At 32.7% G+C, this 27,503-nt stretch overlaps 1 protein-coding gene across 1 annotated transcript; it reads right to left on the bottom strand.

The window, feature by feature from the left end:
- Positions 1-2,995: 2,995 nt before the first annotated feature.
- LOC123549363 (iroquois-class homeodomain protein IRX-6-like) lies at positions 2,996-27,020 on the bottom strand. Its single transcript, XM_045337390.2, has 5 exons — positions 26,662-27,020; positions 20,951-21,196; positions 15,357-15,472; positions 12,257-12,588; positions 2,996-5,036 (listed from the first exon to the last, which is right to left on the bottom strand). The coding sequence occupies exons 1-5, from the start codon at positions 26,716-26,718 to the stop codon at positions 4,315-4,317; spliced, it is 1,473 nt and encodes a 490-aa protein (XP_045193325.2). The 5' UTR covers positions 26,719-27,020; the 3' UTR covers positions 2,996-4,314.
- Between the last annotated feature and the right edge of the window lie 483 nt (positions 27,021-27,503).

Below are 27,503 nucleotides of genomic sequence, written 5' to 3'. Positions count from 1 at the left end.
GAATATATATGAATAAACTTGAAAAAAAAAAAAAAACTCTATAAATCACCAGTCTGTTTTTTTTGTTTTTGTTTTTTTAAATGATACCATTGCCTGCATTTTCTTTAAGACGAGCAGATATTTTTATTTTAGTATCAATATTTCAAAAAAAAAATGTTTAAACATTAAATTGCAGCTTACATTTTGCCAAATCAGGTCGATGTGAGTCTTTCTTCTCTGTCTTGTAAACATGATTGTAGCCTGCATATCATTTGACTCATTTCTTAGAAACCATAACAAAAGTTAATGGGAAATACAGGTCAAAGGTTGATGGAGATTGCTGGAACTATATATCATTATCGCACAACCTTTAGTTTATAGTCATATTACGATACAACAATTTCTTATATACTTACAAATTTTCTGTCTGAAACACAGCCTGTATTTCACGAATGAATACAAAACCATGTGTTCAACGCACTTTTACATTATTTTGATTACGGGAAAGTATTCTGTGACGTTTTAGTATTTTCTGTTTTAAGAACTATTTGGCAAGAACGCTTAATTTTAAACTGTCATTATTGTTAAAATGATTTATTTGTCATATATTTTCGCGATATTTAAACATCGTCAGATAACGGCATTCATTACTAGCTTTAATGAGGGAAAATGTTTTTTGTCTGTATGTTTCAAGTGAGTTCATTAAATAGATGAATAGTACAAATTGTGCACGAATATTTTGTAAAAATTTCTTATATACCATTTTTATCATACTCTGATCCAACATACAATGCTGTAAGATTTCAAATTTTATGAGTGTGCTGTATTCTTAAAACTTTGCTTGTACTTGCTTTTTACATACACACTGAATCTGTGGAAGAAATATTTATTACTGGTCGCTGACTTTAAAAATTGTGTCCGTGTGACGGGACACCAAACAAAAAGAACCTTTAATTTGACATGTTAGCGAATGCTGTTCTTCATTAACTCTACCAGTATGAAACAGACATTGTAGCCTTTTTATAGAAAAAAGGCTTGATAATAGTTCATATGGGATTTTACACTAAATAGATATTCCCACAATCCAGTTTAATTCTGACGAACAATTTGAAAAAGATATTTCTCTTAAATTATTGACAAATCATTCCTCGGCAAGAATTTTGATTACTTATTCATATAAATTTTAAATAGTAATTTGATCATATTTTGGTATATATGAACACTAAATATCTTGGTTTTGAATTAGCTTATAGTTTAAAGGACATATCTTTAGTTATTTTCAGTTCTAGTAATAAATACCATAGGTCTAATATTAACCATATTAGTGTCTAGTCATTTAGTCAGAAATTAAAAGTAAATATTCCATGAGTAACACGTGTAAAGCTCTATCATAGATTCCGTCTGTTAATTTTTCTTTTAAACTCTACAGTCTTCTGTTAAGTAAACAGTAGAAGTGCATGAAACTAACACTTTTCAGTGTACGATTAATACAACCTTTTGTTTCTCGATTCCATCTTATCTGTTTCAGAATCAGAAGACAAAACTAATTTACACGGAACGGCTGACAGACGGCAAACAATCACCGGGCTTATCTCGAAAGCTTTTAGCCTTCTCCAAAATGACAACTTACTAACAGAGATCGTACACGGTGAGTCGTCTGTTAACAAATGGGATTGAATTCCAGTAAATGAAATTAACAAGTTAATCTATGTTTCAGTTTTGCCTGATTCTTATCTTCTTTCCTTGATACAAGTTCGCCTTGATGGGTACAAAACGTTTGTATGAGAGTTTGGTCTGTTACTGTTTCCATAGTAATCAATAATGTGACGTGAGACACAGTTTTTTGTGTGCTCCGTCTGCTGCAATGTTTTGTAATTGATTAGGGACAAATGGCACTAACTAGGTAGAAATGCCCTGAAATAATTTGAATTGTTAAAGCATTCCATAAAGTGGATTAAATGCAATGCTTAAAAGAGCATGTACTCAATGGACATGCATTACAACGAAAAATGCTATAAAAATAATGGTTCATTTCGTGTCATGAGATTCCGGTCTTTTTATATTTGTTTTTCTAAACATTACCAGTTCAGATAATAAGTATTTTTTTTTCAAAACAGGCTGATACATATTTGACATTAAAATGAGTTCTCTTTCCACGGGATCTCTTTTTGTAATTTTCATGGATAGATTTTCAGGTCGTGTTCATCGTTGATCAGGAAAAAAACAACATTAGGACTGTCAAACATTACTTTTTGTTATCAATTTTATATACGAGATTATTGTGCTGCAAGTAGTCGTCGTTTAGTGCACTTTTTCTTGTCCGCGCAAGTTCTTGATTGTTAGAAAAATAAAAAGGAAACGATTGCAAAATACGTTATAAGTTATGTTCATGATTTTATGATAAAATGTCCTTGCCGATAGCTTTGGAGAAATTAATATAGATAAGAAATATACAACTGGAAAAAACGTCAAGAAAACCATATTGACTACCTGCTTCACTTTCTGTCCAGTTCTGTGCCATGTAAGGGGAGTCTAAGACAGTTGATTGCACACACCGGACAGATTCACACAAAAACAGCTTGATGAAAATAGCTTGTACTACCATTGAATTTTCTAACTTCGATTTTATTTCCATTTTCTCTGTTTCTGTTGTTGGTATTCACCTTTTTTCTAAACCTTGCCATATGTTTTGGTCTTTGAAAGCAACTAAGCATTAAACGACACTGCAAATTCTGTTAATCATGTTCTGTTTTCTCGTACTCTTGTTTTTGTGTCCTTTTATTCTTCGTTCAAATGTTAAGTCAGGATCAAATACTATTGTGACAGCTAGGTCCTAAAATCATTATATTAGATTTCCCGGTTGTCATTTTAAATCTAGTGCTTCTCAAAGTATTTGAAATTGTTTTGCGAATGTACGGGTCAGAGACTGAAATACCTTTCCTGAATGATTTAACTTACTCTTGTTTGAATGGCGTTGTTGCAAAAGCTGAAACAAAAAAATAAAAATAAGAAAACCTCATATTTAACTTTAATTTATTGAACTCATTTAGCAAACAGTCAATATATATTTAAATATTATTATGCATAAAAAAAAACAACATCAAACCAAGTGTGGAAAGCGTCAATGTTCTATCTGCTCATGTAATTTATTACAGACAGCACTTTCCACCAACAATGAAGTATACTAAAGTTATCAGTTGCCTCATAAAATAATGAAACATATAGCACTAAGGGAGTGTACGCAGATTTAAATAGATTAGATAGTTGTCTTTTGTACTTCTGATCTTAAATTTAAAAAAAAAAACATTCAGAATCGATCGTGTGTTTTCTTTTTCTGTTAAACAATTGTCTTCCTTTTAAATACATATGAGCCTAGCCATGAGAAAACCAACATAGTGGCTTTGCGACCAGCATGGATCCTGACCAGGCTGCGGATGATGCATCCGCGCAGTCTGGTCAGGATCCATGCTGTTCGCTAACAGTTTCTCTAAATGCAATAGGCTTTGAAAGCGAACAGCATGGATCCTGACCAGACTGCGTGGATGCGCAGGCTGGTCTGGATCCATGCTGGTCGCAAACGCAATATGTTGGTTTTCTTATGGCGTGGCTCATAAGTTAATATGAAAGAATAAAAAGTGACAAAATTTTATAACGCTTGGTGAAATATATTAAAGAAAACTGTTTGCTTCGAAGTATTGAAGGCTTGTTGTTCAAACATATATTTCTTTCTACCTTGACTTAAATATTCAATGTAAACTGTAGCACATAAAAATAGCACAATGTAATAAACTAGCAATTTTTTCATTTTAATATATTTCACAATATCAATTAAACTATACACATTCAACGCTCAGAGGACTAGAATAATGGTTTGTCTTACAGAAGCATGCCTTACGATGTGCGCTAAAATATTACTTAACAGATGGAGACGTCTTTGGATTATAAGAAACCTTAAATGAAATTTTTCTTGCATGTTGTAGTGTAAATCTACATATTCTCAAATGACTGTATCCAATTACACTGATAAACAGTTTTACTTTAAATTGTACAGACCATGAAAGGCTATTTTAAGGAGAAACATTTTACTTTGTTTCCATTTTTCTTTTTAACAATACTTTCTACATAGAAACACATCCTAAAATGACATCTTGAGGCATGTTACTTTACGACTGTTGTAGGTATTTTCAATATGCTTGTTAATAGCAATTGCCTATTAAGGTTTTGAGAAAACATGTTCTTGAAAACATTTTAGGAATTACTGATGAACCTAAATAACACATCAATGCTACTTCAAGAACTATAATGTAACATCTGTGGGAATAGCAAATATGGTCATTATAACATCACTTTCCCACTGACTCTCATTCCATCGAGTTCACGTGCCGGTGAAAATATTCCGGTTTGGATTCTGGCAGCTTTCTCTACAAGCCCTTCTTTAAAGGCTTGCTCTGATGCCCTTATTGCGGCAACATGTTTCATATTTAGTTCTGCCTTCGCTGCCGTTGAGGCAGAAAGAGTATATGGATAAGATAACGTTGTGTGACTAAAGGAGAATGGATATCCACTGAATCCAACAGGGAATTGCCCACCACGAAACGTTTGGTTTGTCGGATGTGCATTGAGAAAAGCAGGCCCATTTGTTTGTCTTGAACACACTACTGCCGGCGGGGAGGACTGGGGAGAGTTTTGGGAATCTTTGGAACTGGCGTTCTCTTTGTTACCTAACACATCCATCACTGACCATATTTTCGGTCGTGGTGTATGAGAGGATTCACCATTTGTGTCATTTGCACGTTTTAAATTTTTGTCCTCACTGGCATCTGCCGCGTCTGTATCTTTTGAACCCGTTTCTTTTTCAGTATCAGCATCACCTTTTGGATCTTGTAGTCTTAATGCAACATTGTCTCTGTTTTCAGTTTTGTCATTTAAGTTATTATCACGACGTGGAGATATCTCACTAATGTCACCGACATCACTCTGAACAGAATCATCATCGTCATCATCAACACTTATTATCCTGTCAAATACCTCCCTGTCTGATACAGATCGGGAACTTCCTGAAATTAGATAGTCAATATGATCTTGTTAAATATATACAAAACGGGCATGCATGTCTTAAATTATTTCAATATGAAAATTTGTACATTTAACCCTCTTAATCTGATTAATTGGTATGTTACTAGTTTCCTTCGTAACTCACAAAATTTTGTTACATTCCTGATTGAGTGTTTCGTCATTTTGCATTACTGCATACGTTCTGAAAAGGCCAGTGGTTTCTTTCAAAACTTACATAAAAAGTGCAAAGTAGTAGCAGTTTTATAATTTAATAAAGTCAGCGTATTTCTAAAGCTGAATACAAGTAAACGCCTGAATTTTTAAAATACTTTTAGCCTGAAGTGTCACATTTATAGCTTGGCAGTTTTAAAACTGTTTACAAAGTACTTTACGTTATCTGATTGGCAATATAAACGTTTCATCCCTTTTTAATTCTCCATAGCACGAACTGGTCAAATAAAATCTACCTTATCACCTTAAGTCATTTATGTCATAATAAGTCACTTAAAGACGCACTTCACAAATTCAAATTCAATTATAGAGCTCAAAGAGGTATCTCCAACCACACGTAGTTTAATTTATTATCATATCAATTTCTTAAATGAAATATCGCCCCAAACAATATCACAGTATTATACCTAAACACAATCGCACGCGCTACTTGTGTTAAACACATTTTCAGGTGTACCTTTAAAACGTTGTCGATTAATTTAACTTTTGGTAATGATTTCCTTACAGTTTCCGGCTTTCAATTATAAAAACGAACATTGTTACATTAATACTACTTCTGGTTAATTAATTTTACTATAAAAGCGCGTGATAACCATTCGTTTTTCCGCCATGTGAGACAATTCGCATATCAATGTTAGCCGTCCATGGGGACATCTATCCTATATCGAGAAATACTAGTGGCGGCGTTTCTTTAAAGAACTTTGGTGCTTGTACAATATCTAAATAAACAAACATTGAATATTGCGGCGGGTGAGAAACCATTCTTGTCTAAATTACATTCTTGTTTGATTGCAGTCCAACAAAGGTCTCTTATCAAAACATGATTAAGGCACACGTTACATTTGATTGTTACCCAAAGTTGCAAATTAATTTTTCTATGGGATGAATTTTTATACTACGAAATTTAGTGACCTTTCGGTGTGCAAAGGTCAGTTGAAATGGAATTTTTTACTGTTAAGTGTTCCTAGAATTTAACCTGGTTGATTTTCTTTAAATATGGGCCAGTCAAAAAGGTCTAAATAAAGCTGTTACAGTAACTACAAATATAATCAGTCACAGTTATGGTAATATTTCCATCATCATCATCATCATTATCACCATCATCATCATCACAATCAACAACAACATCATTATTATCATTATTATTACTATCATTATTATTATTACTACTATTATTATTATTATTATTATTATTATCATCATCATCATTATTATCATTTTAACACTCTACTTATTATTATACATTTATTACACTTACAAAGATGAAAAGTGAGGCTATAATTTATCTTCTATGGTTATAAGCAATAAAATAATTCTAGATGATGTTCTTACGACTTTGACGGTTAATGCCACCGGCTTAGATCACAGCATCTTTAAAGTGTCAATCAAGTGAGTTTAAATGGTTTAACACCTGTACGTATAGAGTATACTGATTACTTTTAAACCGTTTATAACCTGAGATAAGTGTTATCACCAGAGAAACAAATCTTTGACACGCAGAAAAAAATCGCAACAAGTACAATAAATTTGTATATCTTCAACAACGTTACGATGCTTTTCAAAGATGTATAAAATACACAGGTTCTGCTTTATATTATTTGTGTTTATCGTATAATCGGGCAAGTCGGAAAGCTGCCATAACTTCAAACAAGTGTGAGAAACCCACACAAGGTCAATTCCGACAAATCTACATGGTTAGTTCCAGACATTTTCATACCTACAAGTCCTCTCAGTCATTGTGTGCTGATTGGTTATATCTTTGATTTCGTTTAAAGAATTGAACAGCGGTGCCCCTTGCAACGCCTTCTTGGCCGTAACGTTTACTTTACATGTATTATACATATTTTATCTTCAGAATGCTCATTTATAGGCTAACAAACAGCACAAAGTTGAAAAGATTATGAGTACGTTTCGAAAACCTGTCTTATTGTTTTCGATTGAATATATATGTTTTCGGAAAAGCGTATATAATTTGATATGTGTAAATGACAAAAGTAAGAATACTGCCAGACATAATCTCATCCGACATAAAATATCAATTTGATGCTCTGTACAAGCAGCACGCCCCCAGTAATGATAAAGTTGATATTGTTGACACAGTGATAAATCCAAATAGAATTAAATCAAGTGTAAAAGAAACGTTAATCGCCAACACGCATCGTTTCTTCTTCTCCAATAATGACATTTTTATGTTCTTCGCCGGTTGTTAGATTAAATTTAGTAGATGACGGCAACGCGGTAAGGTAATATAGTTGCAAAATTTTATAGCATCTTAGCCTTTACTGTTTCAAAATATTTTTTTTTTACATTCTTCTACAATATTAGTTTCAACTCCGTGGAAGAGGTGTTACTATTGCTACTTTTTAATCAATTGTTCCACATGAATGTGTGTGCGAAACTATTATGTTGATTGTAGAATTATTTCATCTGATGAAACTACTATTCAGCTAGCTTAAGGACGGTTGGTGCCCGTACACGCCTGTCCAGTGTGATAAGACAAATAATGTCAATTTGTTTATTTGTTTTGGGTTTAACGCCGTTTTTCAACAGTATTTCAGTTATGTAACGGAGGATAAGTCAATCTGAGCAGAGCAGAAATATTCATGGGCATTGTTATTGGGATTGCGATCTGAACATATACTATCAAAATATTAAGGGAGTGTTTCCTATTACCCTTTCAAATTAGTACGAGATATAATTATCCTACTCAAAACAGATTGTTTTTTAAATAAAAAAAAAAAGATATATTGCAATAAACCCTTTATAAAATAGGCAATTTCTTTCGGGCATTAGCGTAACATAAAAACATAATCACGACAGATTTCAAAATGACATTTTTTTTTTGCTATTTTGTTACAAAAGCAAACTGCTATCTCAATCTATTTGGATACCAACGGAGCTTATTATGTAACAAGTTGCTTTAAAAGCACTGCTATTTGTGCATTTTTGTCGACATTCCAGAAACAGGTTTTTGACATTTTTTGCAAGAAAGCCTATTTGTTAAGCACTTAAGATATTTTATAAAAAGTTCACTCAAGAGTCGTGTCAAAATTACTTCTGGGGTAATTAGCAGTTAATTAATTTGGAAAGATATTGTCGCGATTGTGTTGACATCAGATTAAATGCCAGAAAGACAATCTAGAGTTATTGTTTATTTAATGTAAACAAGAATTAATATACTGAAAAATATACACCCATGGATACGTCACGATTTTAACATCGATACCCGCGTACTAATTGCTTTGCACCGCAATAACAACCTATACAAAAAATATCATCATTTTATCGAGTATATACTAAGATCGCATTCAAAAATAAACGGTATTTGGTACACGTGTAAAACACGCTTTGCTGTTTCAAGACACTTTGTATTTGCTTGACGCATATACATGAATATTAAAATACTGAGTAGAACAGTAGAGTCCGGAAAAGTTCATTTAGACCTATAGTTTGTAACAAACACAATGCTATACCGACAATTATTTACAATAAAAGAACGCATTTACCTGAAGAATTGCTGTTTTGAGAGCGAAATCAAAACATTTTTTGTCGATTATCATTTTGAAGAATATGAAGTAACGATTTACATGTACAATGATAGACAGACGTTTTTATGTTGTTAAAGGTTGAACACATGTCTATTTCATCCACGAGCGGAAACAAACTGTTTGATTTCACGATAATCAGCAAGCATTTTATACAGGACCAAATGGCTCGACCCTTACAAAATGTACGTCGGTTATCTAAGAGGATCAGAGTTAATATCTTCAATGAATCTGTAAGCGATACATTAAGAGCATTGTATAGACCTACTTCTTTAACACGTCAAAATTACGACAAAAACCAGAATTTCGTGTCAGCCATTACCGTGTGATGAATTACATCATTGTACCACAGTCCGATAACCATCAAAGCCACTGCCCCCAAATTGTAAAATTAAACTAGTTGATTTAAATAATATTTGTGAATGAACGTTTTTCTCCCATAAATCATCTCTCGTTTGATATTTTGGTGTAATGCTTGCTGATTTGCTCCCAACAAAATCAAGTGAGTCGATCAGGCGATTTCGCCACACAAGAAGACATTGATGAAGACCTACATGCCAAAATGTTCCAGGTGCGAGGGTCTTATCATTTAAGATGATTTTGCTTGTAAATATTTCAAAATCTCTACGCAGATACATTCCTAGATAATATGTAACACAATCAATAATTCTATCTTTTTAACACAGATATAAACAAAACGCATACATGAAATGATTTTAGAGTGATTCAACTGCAATATCTGAAGCTGTCAGAACAGTTAAATTCTGAAGGTTTAAAGTGTGCTTGGAGAGGATTTTCAAAATATTCAAATTCCATTACACACCCACTAGTGACACTTAAAACTTTGCAGGTTGCATTTTTCTTTCTAGAAACGTTTGTGGCATTTATTGGCTTAAATGAGCAACAATGTTTAGTTAGACAACACTGAAGTGCCAGATTTATTTTTCAGTTTGTAATCTGCTCAGCACTGCCGTGATAGTCTCTCTTCCAGTATACTCTAAACGCAGTATGGAAGCCAATGCAGCCTCATTGCGTTTTTCTTTTACCTTTTTTACATAGTTACATGCAGTTAAATTCAACAACTCAATTTTTTTATGTGTTAACTTGTTCAAAGAAACGCATATAATCGGAATCTGCAGAAAGTAAAGGCTAAGATATTTTGTTTTTCAAATATCTGATAAAATATAAAGCTAGTTGTCAACATGTTGATTTAACAAAAATAACCATTTCAGACTTCGATTGGCCTACAATGTAAAAGCAGCGTAATTTAATGCGGTTATCTTTGTTTTTGTTCTTGCGAATACGAGTAACAGAGTTCTGAGTGTAAAATTTAGTGGAATCAAATAACTCAGTCTTAAGGCTGAAAACGACACTTTAGACACTAAATTTTTTTGTCTAATATATGTTTACACTGTATGTATAGAAAACTGTTCGTACTTGCAAGGATTATGTCCATTTATAAAAAAAAATCAAGGATACTAGAAGGCATTTTTACACTCTTAAAAGATATGACTTTAACACTGTTAACGGCCTATATAAAACACCTGGTCATCTAATTTCCGACAAAGCACACACCTTTTTGCATGTGCGTTTGGCAACAGGTTTTTCATAAAAAGGCACAGGAAACTAAACACTCGAATTAAACACGGTTAACAGTCGTCTTAACTATCAAAGAGGCCATAAAATACACGACAAACCATTTATGAATGAAGTAATGGGCCTATTACTTATGCTCATTTCACGCCCAAAGGCGATTAACTATTACATATCATTGAAATATATTGTAACATATTGTTTTATCTTTTAGAAAATCTGTCTTTATGTAAACCAAAATGTAAACATTTACGCAAATAGAGATAGATATATAGATGGTGAAACTAAGAAAACCATATATTGCCGATCATAAGAAATCAGGTGCCCGACAACTCGCTTCTACTAAATTTCATGCAAAGGTATCCCTCTTTAAAGAACGCCGGTTGCGTTTTCACCTTCGACTTCAACAAATAATTTATCTTGTAAAGTTTATTTTTGAAAATAGTGATGACAGATCGACTGATCGTTTGACAGTTATATCTATTTTACATACGTTTTTGCTTACAAATGCATTTATTATGCATTTTTATTACTTAATTATGATATCCATTTAATCTTACAAAGACAGATGTGTTACAAAATAAATATAATAACTTTGATGTGTTTTTATGACAGAATATGACTTATGAAGCACACACTATATAATGCATGCTAATATAAATAAACGGGCGTTTGTTACGCTGTTATTCTATTCTGATGAATCAATTTTTGTTTAACAATGACTTTTATAAATTATACATTTAGTTTGATGCATTTTAATGCAAATTTTCATGTTTATAACATCTTTTTTTTTTCGGTTATAAAGCATATGATGATAAACAATATTTTCCTTTCCATCATAATTATTTTAATTTCCTTGTTGCTTAGATCCGTTTAAGATTGTGCAACGAACTCTCTGCCTTTGAGAATTATCGCTTCAATATCTGGTCTAATATAATCAGAGGGTAATGATTTTAGATATTATATGGAGTACAAATGCATCGACTGCATACAAATGCAATGTCAGATTTTTGTCTTTGTTTTACAAACGAAACCTTAGTGCAAGAACTAAAGCAGTTACAATTCAAAGAGAAAACAAATGCGAATTTGTGATTTTTTTTTTTACCGAGTGCGCTGATACTATTTAGTCCTTTGGAATCCATGTTCTAATAACGGCGCCATGAACAGCCGCAGCCAAACCAAGTATTTTTTCTTTTTAATTTTGCTTGGTTGCGTTCCGTTTTCTATGGATCTTCATATAGTTTTTAATTATGAACTTCTCAAAATATGAAACGACCATTTACTTGTCAACGTCATTGAGCAATTTGTTACATTATTTTTCATTTGTTCAATTTCATTGATATATCAACCAGTCGTTAGTTCTTTTTTCCCCACCAATATTTCGTATGTCGTTGTAAACTGGAACATTGTTTTTAAAGCCAAAATATAATAATGTATTTCTAGTGAACATTTTCAAATTATTCCTATTATTGTGTTTGTTTGTAACCTGAATCGACTTTTTTTAGTAAGACAGTTGTATAGTATTGTATGATCATGTAATTTTCCGGTCCTTTTGGATCAAGAAGAACATTCAAATTTACTTTAACAGAGCATCACGTAAGTCGGTGCTAGTGGGCAAAACACTCAATATCATTACCTCTCATAAACAGATTCAATTAAACCAAGTCTGTATATGTTTTACTTAGTTGCGTTCTGTGCTTTCAATTTCATTATCAACGTATCGTTACAGAGAGGACCAGACGATATCTCCTACGTATGCCTAAAAACAATGCCAATGTCAAGCCGTGACACTGGCACCATCTTCGCAATGACAGGTATCTTGTCCTTTATTTTGTTTTCTAAATCAAACCTACCATGATTGTCGTCTGCCGAGGTGTTTGCATGTGACGTATCAGAATCATTTCCGTTGGTTTTACTGTCCATGTCTTCGTCACCACTGACGTCATCTTCTGACCTGTTACGTGGCGACCATGTCATTTTGTTTTCTTTCTTTAAACGTCTGCGAGCATTCGCGAACCATGTAGAAACTTGAGTCAGTGTCATTTTTGTTATAATTGCCAGCATGATTTTTTCTCCCTTTGTCGGGTATGGGTTTTTTCGGTGCTCATACAACCAAGCTTTTAATGTGTTGGTTGTTTCCCGCGTTGCATTTTTACGTCTGGCGTTCAAATCAAGTCCACCATATCTGCAAATACAAATAAAATTGATAAGACTGTTTAACCTTTACCCTGCTAAATTTTTAAAATGGACTGGTCCAACATTCAATTTGGGCAGTACCACTTATTATTCAAAGGAGTGTTCACTGAAAATTTATTGACTGAATAGCGAACAGTGCAGACCATGATCTTGATCTTGGTTTGCTCTGGTCGCATAGGCAAAACCACTTGCCGCCATCAGGCTAAAGGTTAAGAATTATATTTATGTACAATACTGTTTCTCTAGTTGTTCTTTTAGAAATTACGGACAGAGAAGTGTCTTCCTCAAAGTCACTTTTATAATGATCAATAAGTACTTGAAAATATTCAGAGTGAGATCTGTGCTAAAACCATGGTGTAAACTATAAGTTTGCAATACAGGTTATGATGCAAGCTTGCAGCTCAATTTTCAATCCTGTGACATTATTCTGTGATCGTGTTAACGCATATTTGGAAATATAAATTATATTGTTTAAACCGAATATCCAAAAGCAAGACTACGTCTGACTTAGCATCGGAAGTACCAGCCACTTGGATTTTGCACGAGTTCCAGAATATGTCAAGGTAACCAGATGTTCTTCATCTCTTATTTGAGCTATAAATGACAACATCTAAAGGAAGTCCTTCTTTAAGGTAAACTAATTGTTGCCCGTGTAATTTTAGACAGATGCAAGGTCTGGTGGTCCTAAATTTTCATCTATTTATGCCTCATTCTCCTTAAACATTCAAAATCATTTTTTTTAAATCTTCTAAAGATCAAGTTAAGACAAGCACGATACGGGATAAAATGTAGGCATGTCACTTTCATAATCTGCATGCTCAGCTTCGCATGTGTTATGTCAAAATTTCTGACATGAATATAATAAAACTGTCCTTTACTGTAGCTTGATGAATAGAAACACCTCTGTTCAACATTATGTGAAACATGAAACCTAAAATTGTGACTTTTTACAGCTGTGTTAATGTCCTTATCGGGCTAAGTGTTGGTACACTATTTAACAGCTGTCAAACTTACAAAGGAGAATTGGATTGTTGTTTATGGAACATTTAGTATTTTGTAGATAGGAAGATCCGAACAAAGACGGGCGATAAAATCTTCGCGATTAGTCGCGATATTGTCATCTAAGCTGATAAATTATGCGCAGTGAAAGGCCGTAGCAAAGGGCATGAAATGTGCGCTACTGTCGAGCGTTTCAATATTTGGCCTCTTTTGTCTCTAATTGGCTATAAAATGCTTTTCACTATAATCACTTAGACAGGGTATAACAGATATTGAGTTAATGATTTGTGTTCACTGTCGCACGTGCATGGAACGTGCAGACTGAAAAACAAAGCGGAGTTTAATTGTGTTAAAGCAAACAGATACAATTTCTGTATTACTGTTTTTGTTTTGCACGAGTTATATTAAATTTGTGCCATTTAGATAATGCTTTTCTGTGTCTGTTTTACATTGTCAACGCCTGGGAAACGATGTCTTTATATTAAATATTCAAGTCCCTTTATGACATTTTTACACCGCAGGATATTTTTAATTATCGCAGGGTTTAAAACAAGCAATTGATCTTTCGACATTTGTTTCATAAACTCACTTTTATCAGAGTTATATTATTTCAGTTATAACGAACTTTTGATGATATCTCTACTCAAATGGCAAATATGAAGTATCACATAGTAAATTATTCAGATTTGTTAAGTAATTTATATTGATAACATAAAACATCTTTTAAAGGCGGCGTGTTCAACTCATCTAACAAAATATTAGGAAAAAAATTACCACACTAGGGACTGAACAAAAAAACTAATTTGGACACTAAGGTCAAATACGGCTCTGAAGATATGTTTTTCTCTCTTACAAAAACAGAAATATTTTTTATTATCATACAAAAATTAAGTATAAGCTGAAGTGAGTGAGCTGGATTTTACGGCGGATCGGCACAAACAGGTCATGTGTTTAAATTTATTGACGGTTCATTTGACTTATACGACCATAGACATAAAGGCTTGTAGATTTTATACGCAATGTACTCATTAAAGAAACGACAGGAATTTACAACTTACAAAAAATCAATCTAAAATGACAATCATCAATGTTTTTCACCCTTTCAAAATGATATGCAACAGTATTTTTGCGTATTAGCTTTAGAATGAGTGAAAGTATTACAAAATTTAGAAAATATGTATAAATGTTGAAACTGAATTATATCAAAATATGTATAGTGTAAATATAAACTCTGTTTTCAATTACTATACTTAGGTCGAAATAACTGTCAACGAACAAGTACCTATTTTACCTGTATATGTGCAAGCACCTATTTTACCTGTATACGTGCAAGCATCTATTTTACTTCTATTTGTGCAAGCGCCTATTTTACCTCTATATGTGCAAGCACCTATTTTACCTGTATATGTGCAAGCACCTATTTTATCTTTATATGTGCAAGTACCTATTTTATCTCTATATGTGCAAGCACCTATTTTATCTCTATATGTGCAAGTACCTATCTTACCATTATATGTGCAAGCGCCTATTTTACCTCTTTATGTGCAAGCGCCTATTTAATCTCTGTATGTGCAAGCACCTATTTTATCTCTATGTGTGCAAGCACCTATTTTATCTCTATATGTGCAAGCACCTATTGTACTCTATATGTGCAAGCGCCTATTTTATCTCTTTCTAGTAACTGAACAATTAATTCAAAATTTCTTCAACAGACTTTAAGCAAATATTCGAAAGTTGTTTGAAACAACCTTAACTCACCCAGTTCCATATGGGTACAGACCCATACTTGGATCATAGGGGAAGCAACCGCCTTGAGCTGCAAGGGCCCTCCATGCTTCAGACCCTTCCTTCATATCAAAAGCCGCCGGGTTTGCCTATAAGAAACAAGAAAAAATATAAGTCAATCAATCAATTATTTTTTTTAAAAAATATAATGCATGTGATGTGCTCTTTAGTCTCCAGTTTCAATAAATAAAAGTTTGAAATTTAGGAGAAAGCAATTTATATGCATTTTGCGTATTAACATTAAAGCAATAATAACAGCGCCACCACCATCAAACGAAAAGACGCATGTGAATATATATAACGGATATGAAGACAAAAGTATACAGACAAAGTAAAATATAGATGACAAATCATATCAATGACGTAAGGTAGTGGACCCGTACTGACAATCGGCAATTTCCGTGCGTTTACGTATCCTTCGTAAGGGATTTCTGCAACTTTCGGTCTTTTTCATACCCGAAATCGCTTACGGAGAAATACGTGAACGAACGGAAAATGCCGAATGTAATTACGGTATACTTTAACAAACACCTATTTTATTCGCAGACCTCAATCTTCCTTGTAATATGACACGCATTTCCAGGGACTGTTCATCCTTTGCTATTAAAAATGGTTATCGCACATTATGAACTTTTTAGTTCATTTAAAGTAAGATAAAAGTCATTTTGAACACCTTTAAATTCTATTGAGCCTGTATCATCAACGAAGTACTAAATTGGTAATAGATAACAAATGAAGTCAAAAGTACCAGAGAAATTAGCATTTAGAATTATGCAAATTCTCTTTATAATCAATTATTGTAATAAATGAATGAAAGATAAAAATTGCCTGCTTGCTGCAAATATGCAAAGAATAGCGACAACATGCATTTACATTAAAAAGGATTTATTGTCACTGTCAATGTCAATTTAGTCATAACAAAATTAAAAAAAAAACCTAAATACAATTTCAAATCAAATAAAAGTAGAGCTACATGAATATTTGCTGTGAATACCTCCTCAGACTACACATAAGTATTTTAAGAAATGCTGATAAGATATTTTAAAATCATAATTTACAAAGAAGAGCGTTCACTGACCACAGTTTTGAACATATGCACGGAGACAAGCCACTTCTAGTTGATTAATAACTCTAATATTAATAATGAAGTGGATTTTTAATCTGATAATCTTAACTCGATTCTACCTCGTTTGATTTATGATGAAATATAACTTTTGACGTGTATAGATTCTTTACGAAGCTATGAGAACACATAACAGTCAAAACTAATTTTGTAAAGAAAACAAAAATCGGCATGTGTATGTTTGGAGTATCAAATTTAAGCACCCCATCAACAATAAAGTGAGGCTGGGTCCCGCTGCTGAGAAATAGGATTTCACACAAAATAAATGAGTATCCAATCAAAATTTGTCAAAGATAAATGGTTAACACTCGGGAGCCACAAGAAGCTAACAGATGCGTGAAAATAGAACTCTTCTACGCGATAAAGACTTATTCAAAGGTATAGTCTTTCGTTCCTTTTTTTTTGCTTCGTTCATAGGAAGTTAAAAGGAACTCATATAAAATATCATATAAAAATCATTTATATAATCACAGCATATGAGCGTAATTCCATACAATTGTAACTGAACCAGTATAAATTTTCGCGTCATATTAATCTTGTTTTGATTTCCTTTGAAATTACACTGTATTAATTGGCATTTTTTTTCATTACGACTGAAATTAGTTTAACATATTTTTCATACAGTTAAGCTAATTTTTTTACAAGACTTTTCGGTAGGAAAATTGCCTTAACATACAAAGTAGTCATAATTAAAACAATTAAAATCTAATTTAAGCGAAGTACATTATTTATATAGTATATTATTTCCTCCTTAAAAAATCGCATATTTATCATTTAAATAAATAATAAAATCTTAATTATTGCTACAATTTTTCATCTTTTCAAAATTATATGTTTGCTGTTAAAGTCAAGGCAAAACAGACAACGTGATATCTTTTTCACAAGCGTAACGTAAAAAAACTAACAAAAAAACCACGAAATACAAAATAAGGGAAAAAAGAAGCGGAAAGGGCATAAAAGTCAGCAATTGGTTTTGGAGAAAGTATGCACTGTTGATGTTTATAGGCTCAAAATGTAGAAGACTTGTCATACATGGATACGTCGCTCATAATTTATAGATAATATCTAGAAATGCGCTGTTGGAAGCGGGCTGATAAGCGGGTATCAAGCATTTAGTGTCTCAAGTCAACAATCAATTCTAATATAAATAGTATGTATGAATGTCGGGACAGGTGGCTGGGAAATTGTAATACAAGTTTATGGGGGCGAAAACATCTCCCTGTTTATGCCACTTAGATATGTTGAACAATCTATTTAGGCGTAATGCCTTGTTTTTGTCAAAAGTAATGAACATTGTTGGTTATGATTAATGCAGGCAGAAACATGTACTAGATCTACACTGTATGAAATATAAGTTCTCTTTTGGATGCGGGCATATGTATTATTTTACACTTCTCAAAATCTGTGACATGGTGATTACTTTACGATTATTAAATTGAACAAATTATTTTTTTATTTTATGAATATTGAATTGAACAAAAATATTTTTTTGAACACTAAAGTATCATAACTGAACAAAAGTAAGAGCTGGTCGTATGACAGGAATATGTGTATGTATATATGAATTATAAACGTTGTAGAAAATAGTTTTATATATCTATTATTTGGTATATACATATCGCGGCCAAATATAATTAAATAAGCAACAATGACTAATAAGTATGGGGTCTTTCACATGTTCTAAATTTCGGAAGATAAAATATTACACCGCACGTATTTGACTATAATTGAATTAATAAACTGAAAATGATAAACTGAGATCTTGTCCAAATGTACAGCCCGGCCGCCCAAAAGGTCAACAATCAAAGAAGGCGAGGTCGCTTTTTAACCTCGCTGGACAGCCTGCGTGTTATGGGATATCACATCAAACGCATCTGAGATAATGTCAATGGTGCATCGCAATATTTTTGTGCATTCTAGGGAGGTAATTATTTTGCCGAGTCTTTTCAGTAGTGGGGTAATTACTGTTGATACTAGGGGCTCGATGTCATGTTAAATTAGTTGATTGAATAAACATCGCAACTTTTATTCTGTCTTCCGATCTCGCAGCTTCTCGATATTATAAAAGGTCGTTAAATTGTAAATACCCGAAAATTGACAAAAATATAATATTTGTCAAGAAAAGTAACAGAGTAAAGTAATCATAAATTAATCGTATAATTATTCTCAGAAAGAACAGAAGCGCAACAGCAGGGTGTATTTGACTGGCATTTGATCAAAATGAATGGAAAAAAGAGCATCCTTGTACATCTAGATTTCACTTAAAGTGTGGAAATTCCCGTTAAACTGTTTCTTACATTTGAAGGATGCATTTTAGTCATGTCATTGTAAATTTTATACGTGTGACCCATGAACGTAGTGGCTATAGTGTGACACCGGATATGAGGTAAAATAGAAAGTGTTGACAGGTGTAAATATGTTTTCCTGCAAAATACACGAACTTAACGCGTACACATTTCACTTTTTGTAATCAAACATGCACCTCCATAGTAGATATTTCTGCTAAAATTTCAGATGAAATTATTAACAAATGCAACAACGGGGAATGCTTTGCTTTTTTGCATACTAGTCTAAAATTATTATTAGATCCAGCAGTTCAAATTACTTTTAAATGCGTAGGACTGTTCTTAAATACTCGTAAATAATATTAAACGTATGGCCCGCTGAGTAAATTAAACATAAGTATTAAATCCGTATTGCACACACGCAAATAAATACACGCAATGTTTTATTGAAAGACTACGTATGAAAAAATTAAAAAAAATGCATTTAAATTTATTTTTGTTTTTGTTCTTTTTGTGCCCATTTGCTGATTTAAAATTGTTTCTTAATCTGCATTAAATTTCCAGTCATTTCTTAAATTGCAATTGACAAATTTTTTATATCATTATTTCCCCAATTATTCATTTTCCTTTAATTTGGGTTAATATTACATTTCCGATTAAAGCAATTGTGAAGGAAAAAAATAATGTCAGAAATAATGAGTCATTTGATGACTATGTTTTGCGGCTGGGCAGACATGGGCGCGTTCAAGATTGCTGAACAATTTTGGTCCTGCGCCACACATAGACAAATTGATTTTCAATAGGTTCTTAATTACATCGATCGCACATGTTGACATACCCGCGTTCATCCTCGTACAAGGCTTAATTGTTTTGTGAAGAATTAATTGTAACTCTAATCAGATACACGATAGATAATTACATATGGATTAGCGATATTCGTCCCGATAACATTTCGTACTAATGTGTCGCACCGCACCGTGCTTGTTCACTATTGTTTTAGGGTATATTTTATCGATGGAGTATTTTTTGGTAAGACAGGTGTTTTATTCGCAGGTCATAACCTTATTTCAATCAGATCATTTACAAACAATGAATTTTGCATCGTCGATGGACTGATTTCTTATTTGAAACTGTCCGAGCACGTTTAGGACAAAGTTTATTGTAAATATGCACACCCTAATGGCCCGGAATTTTAAACGATTCATATCAAGTCAATCTATCGTTTATTAATACAATTTAGTAGTTACATGTTGCATTTTCAAAGAACAATAACTCCTACTTGCTTTTGTTGTTTTGTTTTGTTATCTTAATCGATAACTTCGTACTTGTTTCCTTATGGTTTTGTCTTCATTTCTGAAGGCACACATTTAGACTACAGTCACTGTTTAAGTACATAAAGGCATAAACATTGATATTTTTGACTGTCAATCATTGTCTTTTCCGCCATGTTAACACAAACATATTTTATTATTACTTAACTGAAATCTTAATACTAAAAGATATAGATGTATACGGCATTGTCCTACCTCCGATTTCGCAACATGCAAGACATTTTTTTTTTAATTTTTGAAAGAAGTAATATCAATTTATATTTACGTGTACGATTTCATAATGTTTTTATTTAATTTTCTGGATATCAGTGGCGCCATAATAAACCAGTACCTTTTCCTTGTCGACTAAAATGAACGTCGACTGTCAAAATATATCTATTACATTTCTATGACAAAATATGATCGTTAATTTTCTATAACTTATTTTTTTCTGAGCAAAACGAATATTTTAAAAGTACGCGTAAAATGACAATTTGTTTTTAATGTAGCCTTTGTTTTAGCAGTGTAATTTCCGAAAAGCTTATTTGTATATAAATAGCGTTTGTTTCAGCTGTAGAACTTAATGTAGACCTGTAGGTCTATGCAATGATGTTCTTACCAATATGAAATAAAAAGTGTGGATTTTCTTTCTTACACATACGTAGTGTAATGAAAACAAACACATAAAAAACAGCAATTAAACGCTTCTTTGTATTTCAATTTGCTTAAATCGTCATACAATGACCCAAAGTATTGATAAGAACAATTCTTTCTGATTTGGCCAATTTTCTAAATCGCGACAATCTGAAAAGAAAAACAACATATCTTTACTAAACTCGAAACACTCACCAATGGTGAATAAAACGCCGACCCCTCAGTTCCAAGGGGCACGTAACCCTGTGTGGCCCCAGCTGCATACGCAGCAGCCGAAGCCCCATAAACGCCCTCTGGGAGTCCCTGAACCCTTGAGTAGTTAAGCAAGGCTGTGCCGTACTGGCAGGAGCAGATCGTCTGGCCCGTGTGCGGGTCCGTTATGATTGGACGTCCGTTTTCGCAGCATGCACGTGATGATGTGACAGAACCGGAAGATGACATCTGAAAATTTAAATCTGACTTTACTACATACAAGAAAAAGAAACCATAAAAAGACAAACAAAACAACAAACAAACAAAAATAAATAAATAAATGTACATGTTCATTTCACTTTGTAGTTCTGCTGAAAGATATTGAATTGATAACTTAATTGTCTAATAAACATGTTCAGTGACTGGCAATTTAGGAAAACGTTGTGATGATTAATTTTTTTGTTTTTTGGAATACCTGACGAACCCTTGACAAGAGGGAATAGCAAAACAACATAAAATTCTAGAACGTTCAATATTAATTGCATTTAAACGGAGTGACACTGAAGCCTTGGATAAGTTCTGTGCGGACTAACAGCAATAAAACAAAGGAATCCTGTCAATTAATATGATTTGAAAATATGGGAATCGATAATTAATTAATATCAAAACCACATAATACTGATAAATCCTTGTTTACACAGGCAAACATCCGTGTATTCTCCCGCAGGCAGCCCGAAAGCAAAACCTCTCTGTAACACAGATCCAATATATACGATAGTGACCAATATATCACGCCATCTAATCTAATTAATTAGACATGTCCTATGTAAATAAATAAATACAAGATTTAATCTCAATTTTTGTTTGCTGTTCTTTTTGTTCGAACATGAGGAAGCTATTGTTCGCATGTTGTTACGATCAGACAACAAGTTGTACTTTTGATCTACTGATTGGTATCTCCGTAATCCAGGAGTGTGGTACCCATTAACTCACGGGCTTAAAGCCACGTTCTAATACAATTAACTCTCTGCCTCTATCCTGTACAAAACGTTGTATGCTTATATCTAGGTCTAAAATTATCTTCAGGTCCATTGTCTTAGCAAAGACTTATTAACTGAATAGCACATTTGGAAAAGGAAAGGGCCATTATTGTGTAACAATCTCATTTTTTCGGATGAGGACAATAAACCCGAAACTATTAAAGAATGTGTGTGTGTGTGTTTTTTTTTTTTGCTTAGTTTTAATCTAGTAACAATCTCAGGTGGTATACTTTCAAGTTACCAACATACTGAAATATTATAAAAATTGTAAAATGTTATTTTTATATTGCAGCGTCTGTAAGAAACCATCAATTCATTTAGATAGATAAATAAATAAATATGAAATACGCAAAGAAGATAAATCTTTTAGATACCTATTTTAGCTATATCGTTACATTATAATTATTATCAAATAGTTACGTTACAAACCACGTTTTTAGTACAAGCTGTTTAACTTTGGTAACTTCCGAGCGGAGGTCGGCTCATGGTTCACCGGAAGCACGGTGTTAGATTTCCATGATACGTGTATTATTATGTCATGTTTTTTTCTGTTAATGAAGCAATTTGAACCTTGGTTGTAATCAGACCGGTTTATTTTTCATTTTTTTTTTAATGTCGTCTGCTTTTCAAATTCAATGTTATTTACTTTGATTTACAATTAATGTAAAACATTTCAACGTTAATAAGTGAAGGGCAGTGACCAAAAAAAAAATAAATAAAGGGCACATTAATACATTGGTTTGTTTCAAAATATGTATAATCACAAAAGTACATACAGCAGATGTAAAGGCTGGTTGCATGCGATGGAAATAGTTGTGATGTCGGTTGTTGTTTTCTGTGTGTAAAACTATACTTGATACTTCATAAAAAAACATAGTAAATCTTAGCAATACATTGTTATTTTATTTTGCAATGTACAAAATAAAATTTCCCACTTTTACTTTTTTTGAACTGTATATGTATACATGTATTTGTATCAATTGTTAATATGCCATGTTCCTATTATATTTGTTAATGGCCTAAGGCATGTGTAATGCCGAATTTGCCGAATAAACCTTGAACCATAAAAAAAACATAGTAAATCTTAGCAATACATTGTTATTTTATTTTGCAATGTACAAAATAAAATTTTCTGAAAATATATAAATCAAATTACATATTAGACCATTATACAGCGGAAAGCTTAAGTTGCGTAATGTACGTTAAAATGAAGGTTATTAATAAACGCGACAGGACATCGTAAATAATAAGAGTGTTATCCAGTATGCATAATAACACTTGATGAATTGGCAAGTGTTTTTAACGTACCGTAACGTAATTTGATAGTAACGATTATAGGACTGGAATACGCATCGCGTTTATTTGCAATTAATAGCATTTGCTTGTTAACAGGGATCGACAGCTACCTCGCCACATGTAGCAATAATCTTGAAATAAATGGGCAATAATCAGCAGTAATCAGTGGCTGACAATTATAATTTTAATGATCATTAAAGGCACCCGACGTGTTATATCATTTTAATTATTTGGATGACATATTTAAGTTGGTGGCACTCGTCTTATCACAGTTTTATCATTCTACTGGTGCAATGTTCGAAACATGGGAAATTTCATCTTGTAGAAAACGGCGCGAAGTTGGACAATTGTTGCAAAACCACTTCGTTTCTAATTAACTGGCACCAGGCGTAATCTCAAATTAACAGTTGGTTTGTGTCGCACGCAGAGATTTTAGACTGTTTTTTGTGTATTAAGGCTTTTGCTTTAGATAATAATGAAGCAACAAAAAAGAACCGTACATATAAAAAGGCAAATAAACGTTTCTAAAATCATGTGGAAATTCAAATTGATGTATATATTAGAACCATATGGATGCGACTTATTTGCCTGCAAAACATAAAATATAAATATGTCCAAGTCCACACCTTTGACAAAATTCATATGAAAAACGGAAAGTCATTATAACTAAGCAGTTTTAATTTTGCGACAACACAGCCATTTTTTTTATTCACAACAATGTATCATGCTCGTTAAAATTTCGCAAAGAAATGACATAATGAGTTATGAAAGAAACTTTGAACGATACGTCTCTATAAGCATCCATATTTCCGTGAAGTTGAAAAAGTATCTTGTTTATTTTTCGAAGCAATCTGTTACGGTTTAGCCTACTTCATCAAAAGATGGCGTATTCAAAAACTGGATGATTTAAGAAAACGCGAAGAAAACTTGCGTGATATTTTCAATATGTTATGTTTGTGAGGTTAAAATCTAATTTGCATGCATCTTGCGGATATGGTTTTTCTTTTCTTACCTTTCTTATCAAAGATTTAAGTTGTAGATCGGCCGATAAAAAGCGTTGCACACCTATAGTGCGACTTTGCACCGAGACCTCACGCCATTTAGATATATATAAGTTTTAATTAATTAATGACATAGCATGATAAAGATTAAGGCTTCGAAATGAATGACGACCAATGGAGATGAAAAGCTCTTTTTTATGTAAAAACATTAATGTATAATTAAAAAAAGACAGTAATTAAGTCTTGAATGTTAAAGTATTTGATTGAAAAAAAAAAACACGTACATATTGGGTGTTTTGCACAATTTGATAAATGTCAGTAACAATTCTTGTGCAGGCTTTTAATAAAGAAAAGATCAATGTTCAGTTAAATATGGACCATTGTATTATAATTTTAATTTCCATTTGCAAAAGCTTTTGTTATTTAACATACCATCAGACAGTTTTTTTTTCATAACTTGATATATTTATTTATGTAGCCAGTGATTCGGACAGAACAGAAGAACAGAACAGAACAGAACAGAGCTTTATTAATCATAATATGGCCTGAATATAAGCAATTCGCCGTCATCATATCTATAATACAGCATGCGGTTATAAATTATTTCAGCATACGTACTGTGAGAGTGAAATATACACATGCATCAATACAATATAATATTTCTTAGTAGCATGATTAAAAGACATAAACTTCAAATAAACCTTATTAGCGTTTCTCCTTTGAACGTCCGAACTTTTTATTTCAATTGATGTTGGCGGCTCGCCTTTAATGATATATGACATTACAACTGTGAGTTTTATATCCTATCAAATATATAAACAAATGAATTTATAGTCCAACTCATTGATTAATTAATGATCGCTTTTAAACTATTCTCTGTTAATACGTGTAAATACCATGACTCTAGATAAGGTAATTCCGGAAAACTATTGGATAAATGTATTGAATACAAAGTATACATTTTACAGAGAAAATGTTTTCCCGAAATTATGTTGTTCTGTTTGTTTGTTTTTTTGCAAAAAAAAAAAAAGCTTTTATTTACTAAACCAATGCCATCATTTATGATTTAGCCAGTTGAATTTGAAATTCATATAGATACTTCAGGTGAATTCAACGCTTAAAAACTCTGGACTATATTGACTCTGATATTAGTTTGTGAGTATAAATATTACCAATATGGCAGTATCATTAAAAGCGCCTCACACTGAAATTTAATCTTAAAACCAAATGAACACCATGTATCACATGAATGCATTTTGAACATATGGCCAAATTCGCTGATTAAAAGATTTGTAAATGATAAGAAGTCTCGGGAACCGCAGTTAAATATCATTTTAATTTTCTCTTCTGACATTTCAAGCACAAATTACTACTTAAAAACCGCACGCAGCAGACACAGCAACAAGCCATCAAACATTACTCGTGCTTTTATTAAGTTTTGGAGTAGCACGAGTCACGCAATGCATTCTGAAAGGAGCACGGGACTAATAGTACTATACTAGTCTGATTAACACATAATCGCCTACATTTAGAATCATAATTGCTTTGTTGCGAAAGTGCACCGGTCCTGATAAAATATTAAGAGAAAACGGAAATGAATTTTGTATTTTCGATATAAAGCCATATTGTTAATGATTCAGGAAAACATTTATTTTCCAGTATGTTGTTTTTTTCTTTGCAAACAAGATAAATTAACTGGTACAAAAAGTGTAATTTCCTTTAACAAGATTCTAATCAGGAAGAAATTAAAAGTTTTAAGAGAAACTGAAAGGATACCGTTTTTTGCAGAAAATTATGCGCATCTTATTGTAAAAAATGCACCATCTTTAAACTATGATGAAAGAATAATTATACTATACGATTTGAAATCCCTATTAAAATTTCGAAACTGTCCTACTGGAACCTGAAATTCAGATATTGTTTCTTCCAGGTAATTTATGTTTAAAGGTTAAAATGCATTATATACGTTTGCGATCAGTGCCATAATTGTATCAAATCTTTAAAAACGTATATACTGGGCTTAAGCTGCACCAACACTTACAGGTTTTGTCAGTCAAATAATGTGCATTTCGTCTTAAAAACAATTTTTGTGCAAAGTTGTCTATATAATCTCATTTATAGAAATGATTCCAAACAATTGTAAGTGCTGTAAACGTTTCAGCTTATCCCTTGTAAGGACAATTTTTTGTGCTATTCAAACGACAGACTTTCTAAAATATAAATTCTCTGCAGCAGCTGGTGATGAATAGTCAATGAAACTTGTTTTCACAATAAAATAATAAAAATCAGACGACACTGTTCAGACATTAAAAAGTCGGACTTTTTATCACGGAGTACATGCACGGAAATAAAATTAACTGTAAAATTCTTTTATTACCTTAGTGACGGCTGGCGACGATGGAGACAGTCTATATCCTGGCTGACTGAACGACATCTCAAACGTCCGTATGTATGTTACTATATCTTATTTTCCAGTATATAAACAAATAGTTTAACTACATGTCAGTATTGATAATCGCGCCAGTTAATCCATGGAATATACACACTACCAGAAGTTTTGATTTAAATTGTAGTTTACTTCTTGTATAAATAAATGAAAAGCTAGAAGAAAAAGTCCGTTTTAATATTCGAACCCAGCTCAACTGTAAAGTTTAACTGGACTACAACCCGTATCTTGTTTTCTGGTTGTTTAACACGACGCAAACTTAATACACAAATATCTACACCTTATTATACAAAATCTTTTGTATCATATGTAACTATCTAGTTATTTTCTTCGCTCGCGATTTGCCACACGCCTTGCCAAGTATCTTATTGGATGATTAGCGAAGCAGATAACCGGTAGGCGGACCAGTCTGTGTTTCATAAACCAGTCAAGTTCCGCCATATTGGACAGCACATCTGAGATGGGACGGATCTCAGTTTCAATTAAGCATGGATAAAAATCTGCGGAACGTTTGTTTGATCCCTGTAGCTTGTGGGTAGGAAATTATTCTAAAACGTGCTCGAGAGTGAAAACAGTTTGTCTAACATGAAATGTTAATCAGAAGTAAACAGAATTGAAAGGCGCTGCGCACAGAGGCTGAACGAGCAAAGTTGAAAGTTTTTCAGTCATTGAATTTTGATAACTTTAAGTTTATTTTGTGATTATTTTAAACGTAGAAATTGGAAACTATTTTATCATGTGTTTTTTTTGCTCAAAATAAAATGCTACGCGTT

Source organism: Mercenaria mercenaria, chromosome 6 (genome assembly GCF_021730395.1).
Source record: "Mercenaria mercenaria strain notata chromosome 6, MADL_Memer_1, whole genome shotgun sequence".
NCBI lineage: Eukaryota > Metazoa > Mollusca > Bivalvia > Venerida > Veneridae > Mercenaria > Mercenaria mercenaria.
This window is presented reverse-complemented; position numbering and strand designations above follow the sequence as displayed.

What these genes read in the sequence shown, in the direction of transcription:
- LOC123549363 (XM_045337390.2), bottom strand. Translation starts at nt 26,718, where the DNA reads ATGTCGTTCAGTCAGCCAGGATATAGACTGTCTCCATCGTCGCCAGCC. An exon ending in CGGCGTTTTATTCACCATTG is followed by an intron (nt 15,473 to 20,950) that starts GTGAGTGTTTCG and finishes TGTTTCTTATAG; the next exon opens with GCAAACCCGGCGGCTTTTGA. An exon ending in CTGTACCCATATGGAACTGG is followed by an intron (nt 12,589 to 15,356) that starts GTGAGTTAAGGT and finishes TTGTATTTGCAG; the next exon opens with ATATGGTGGACTTGATTTGA.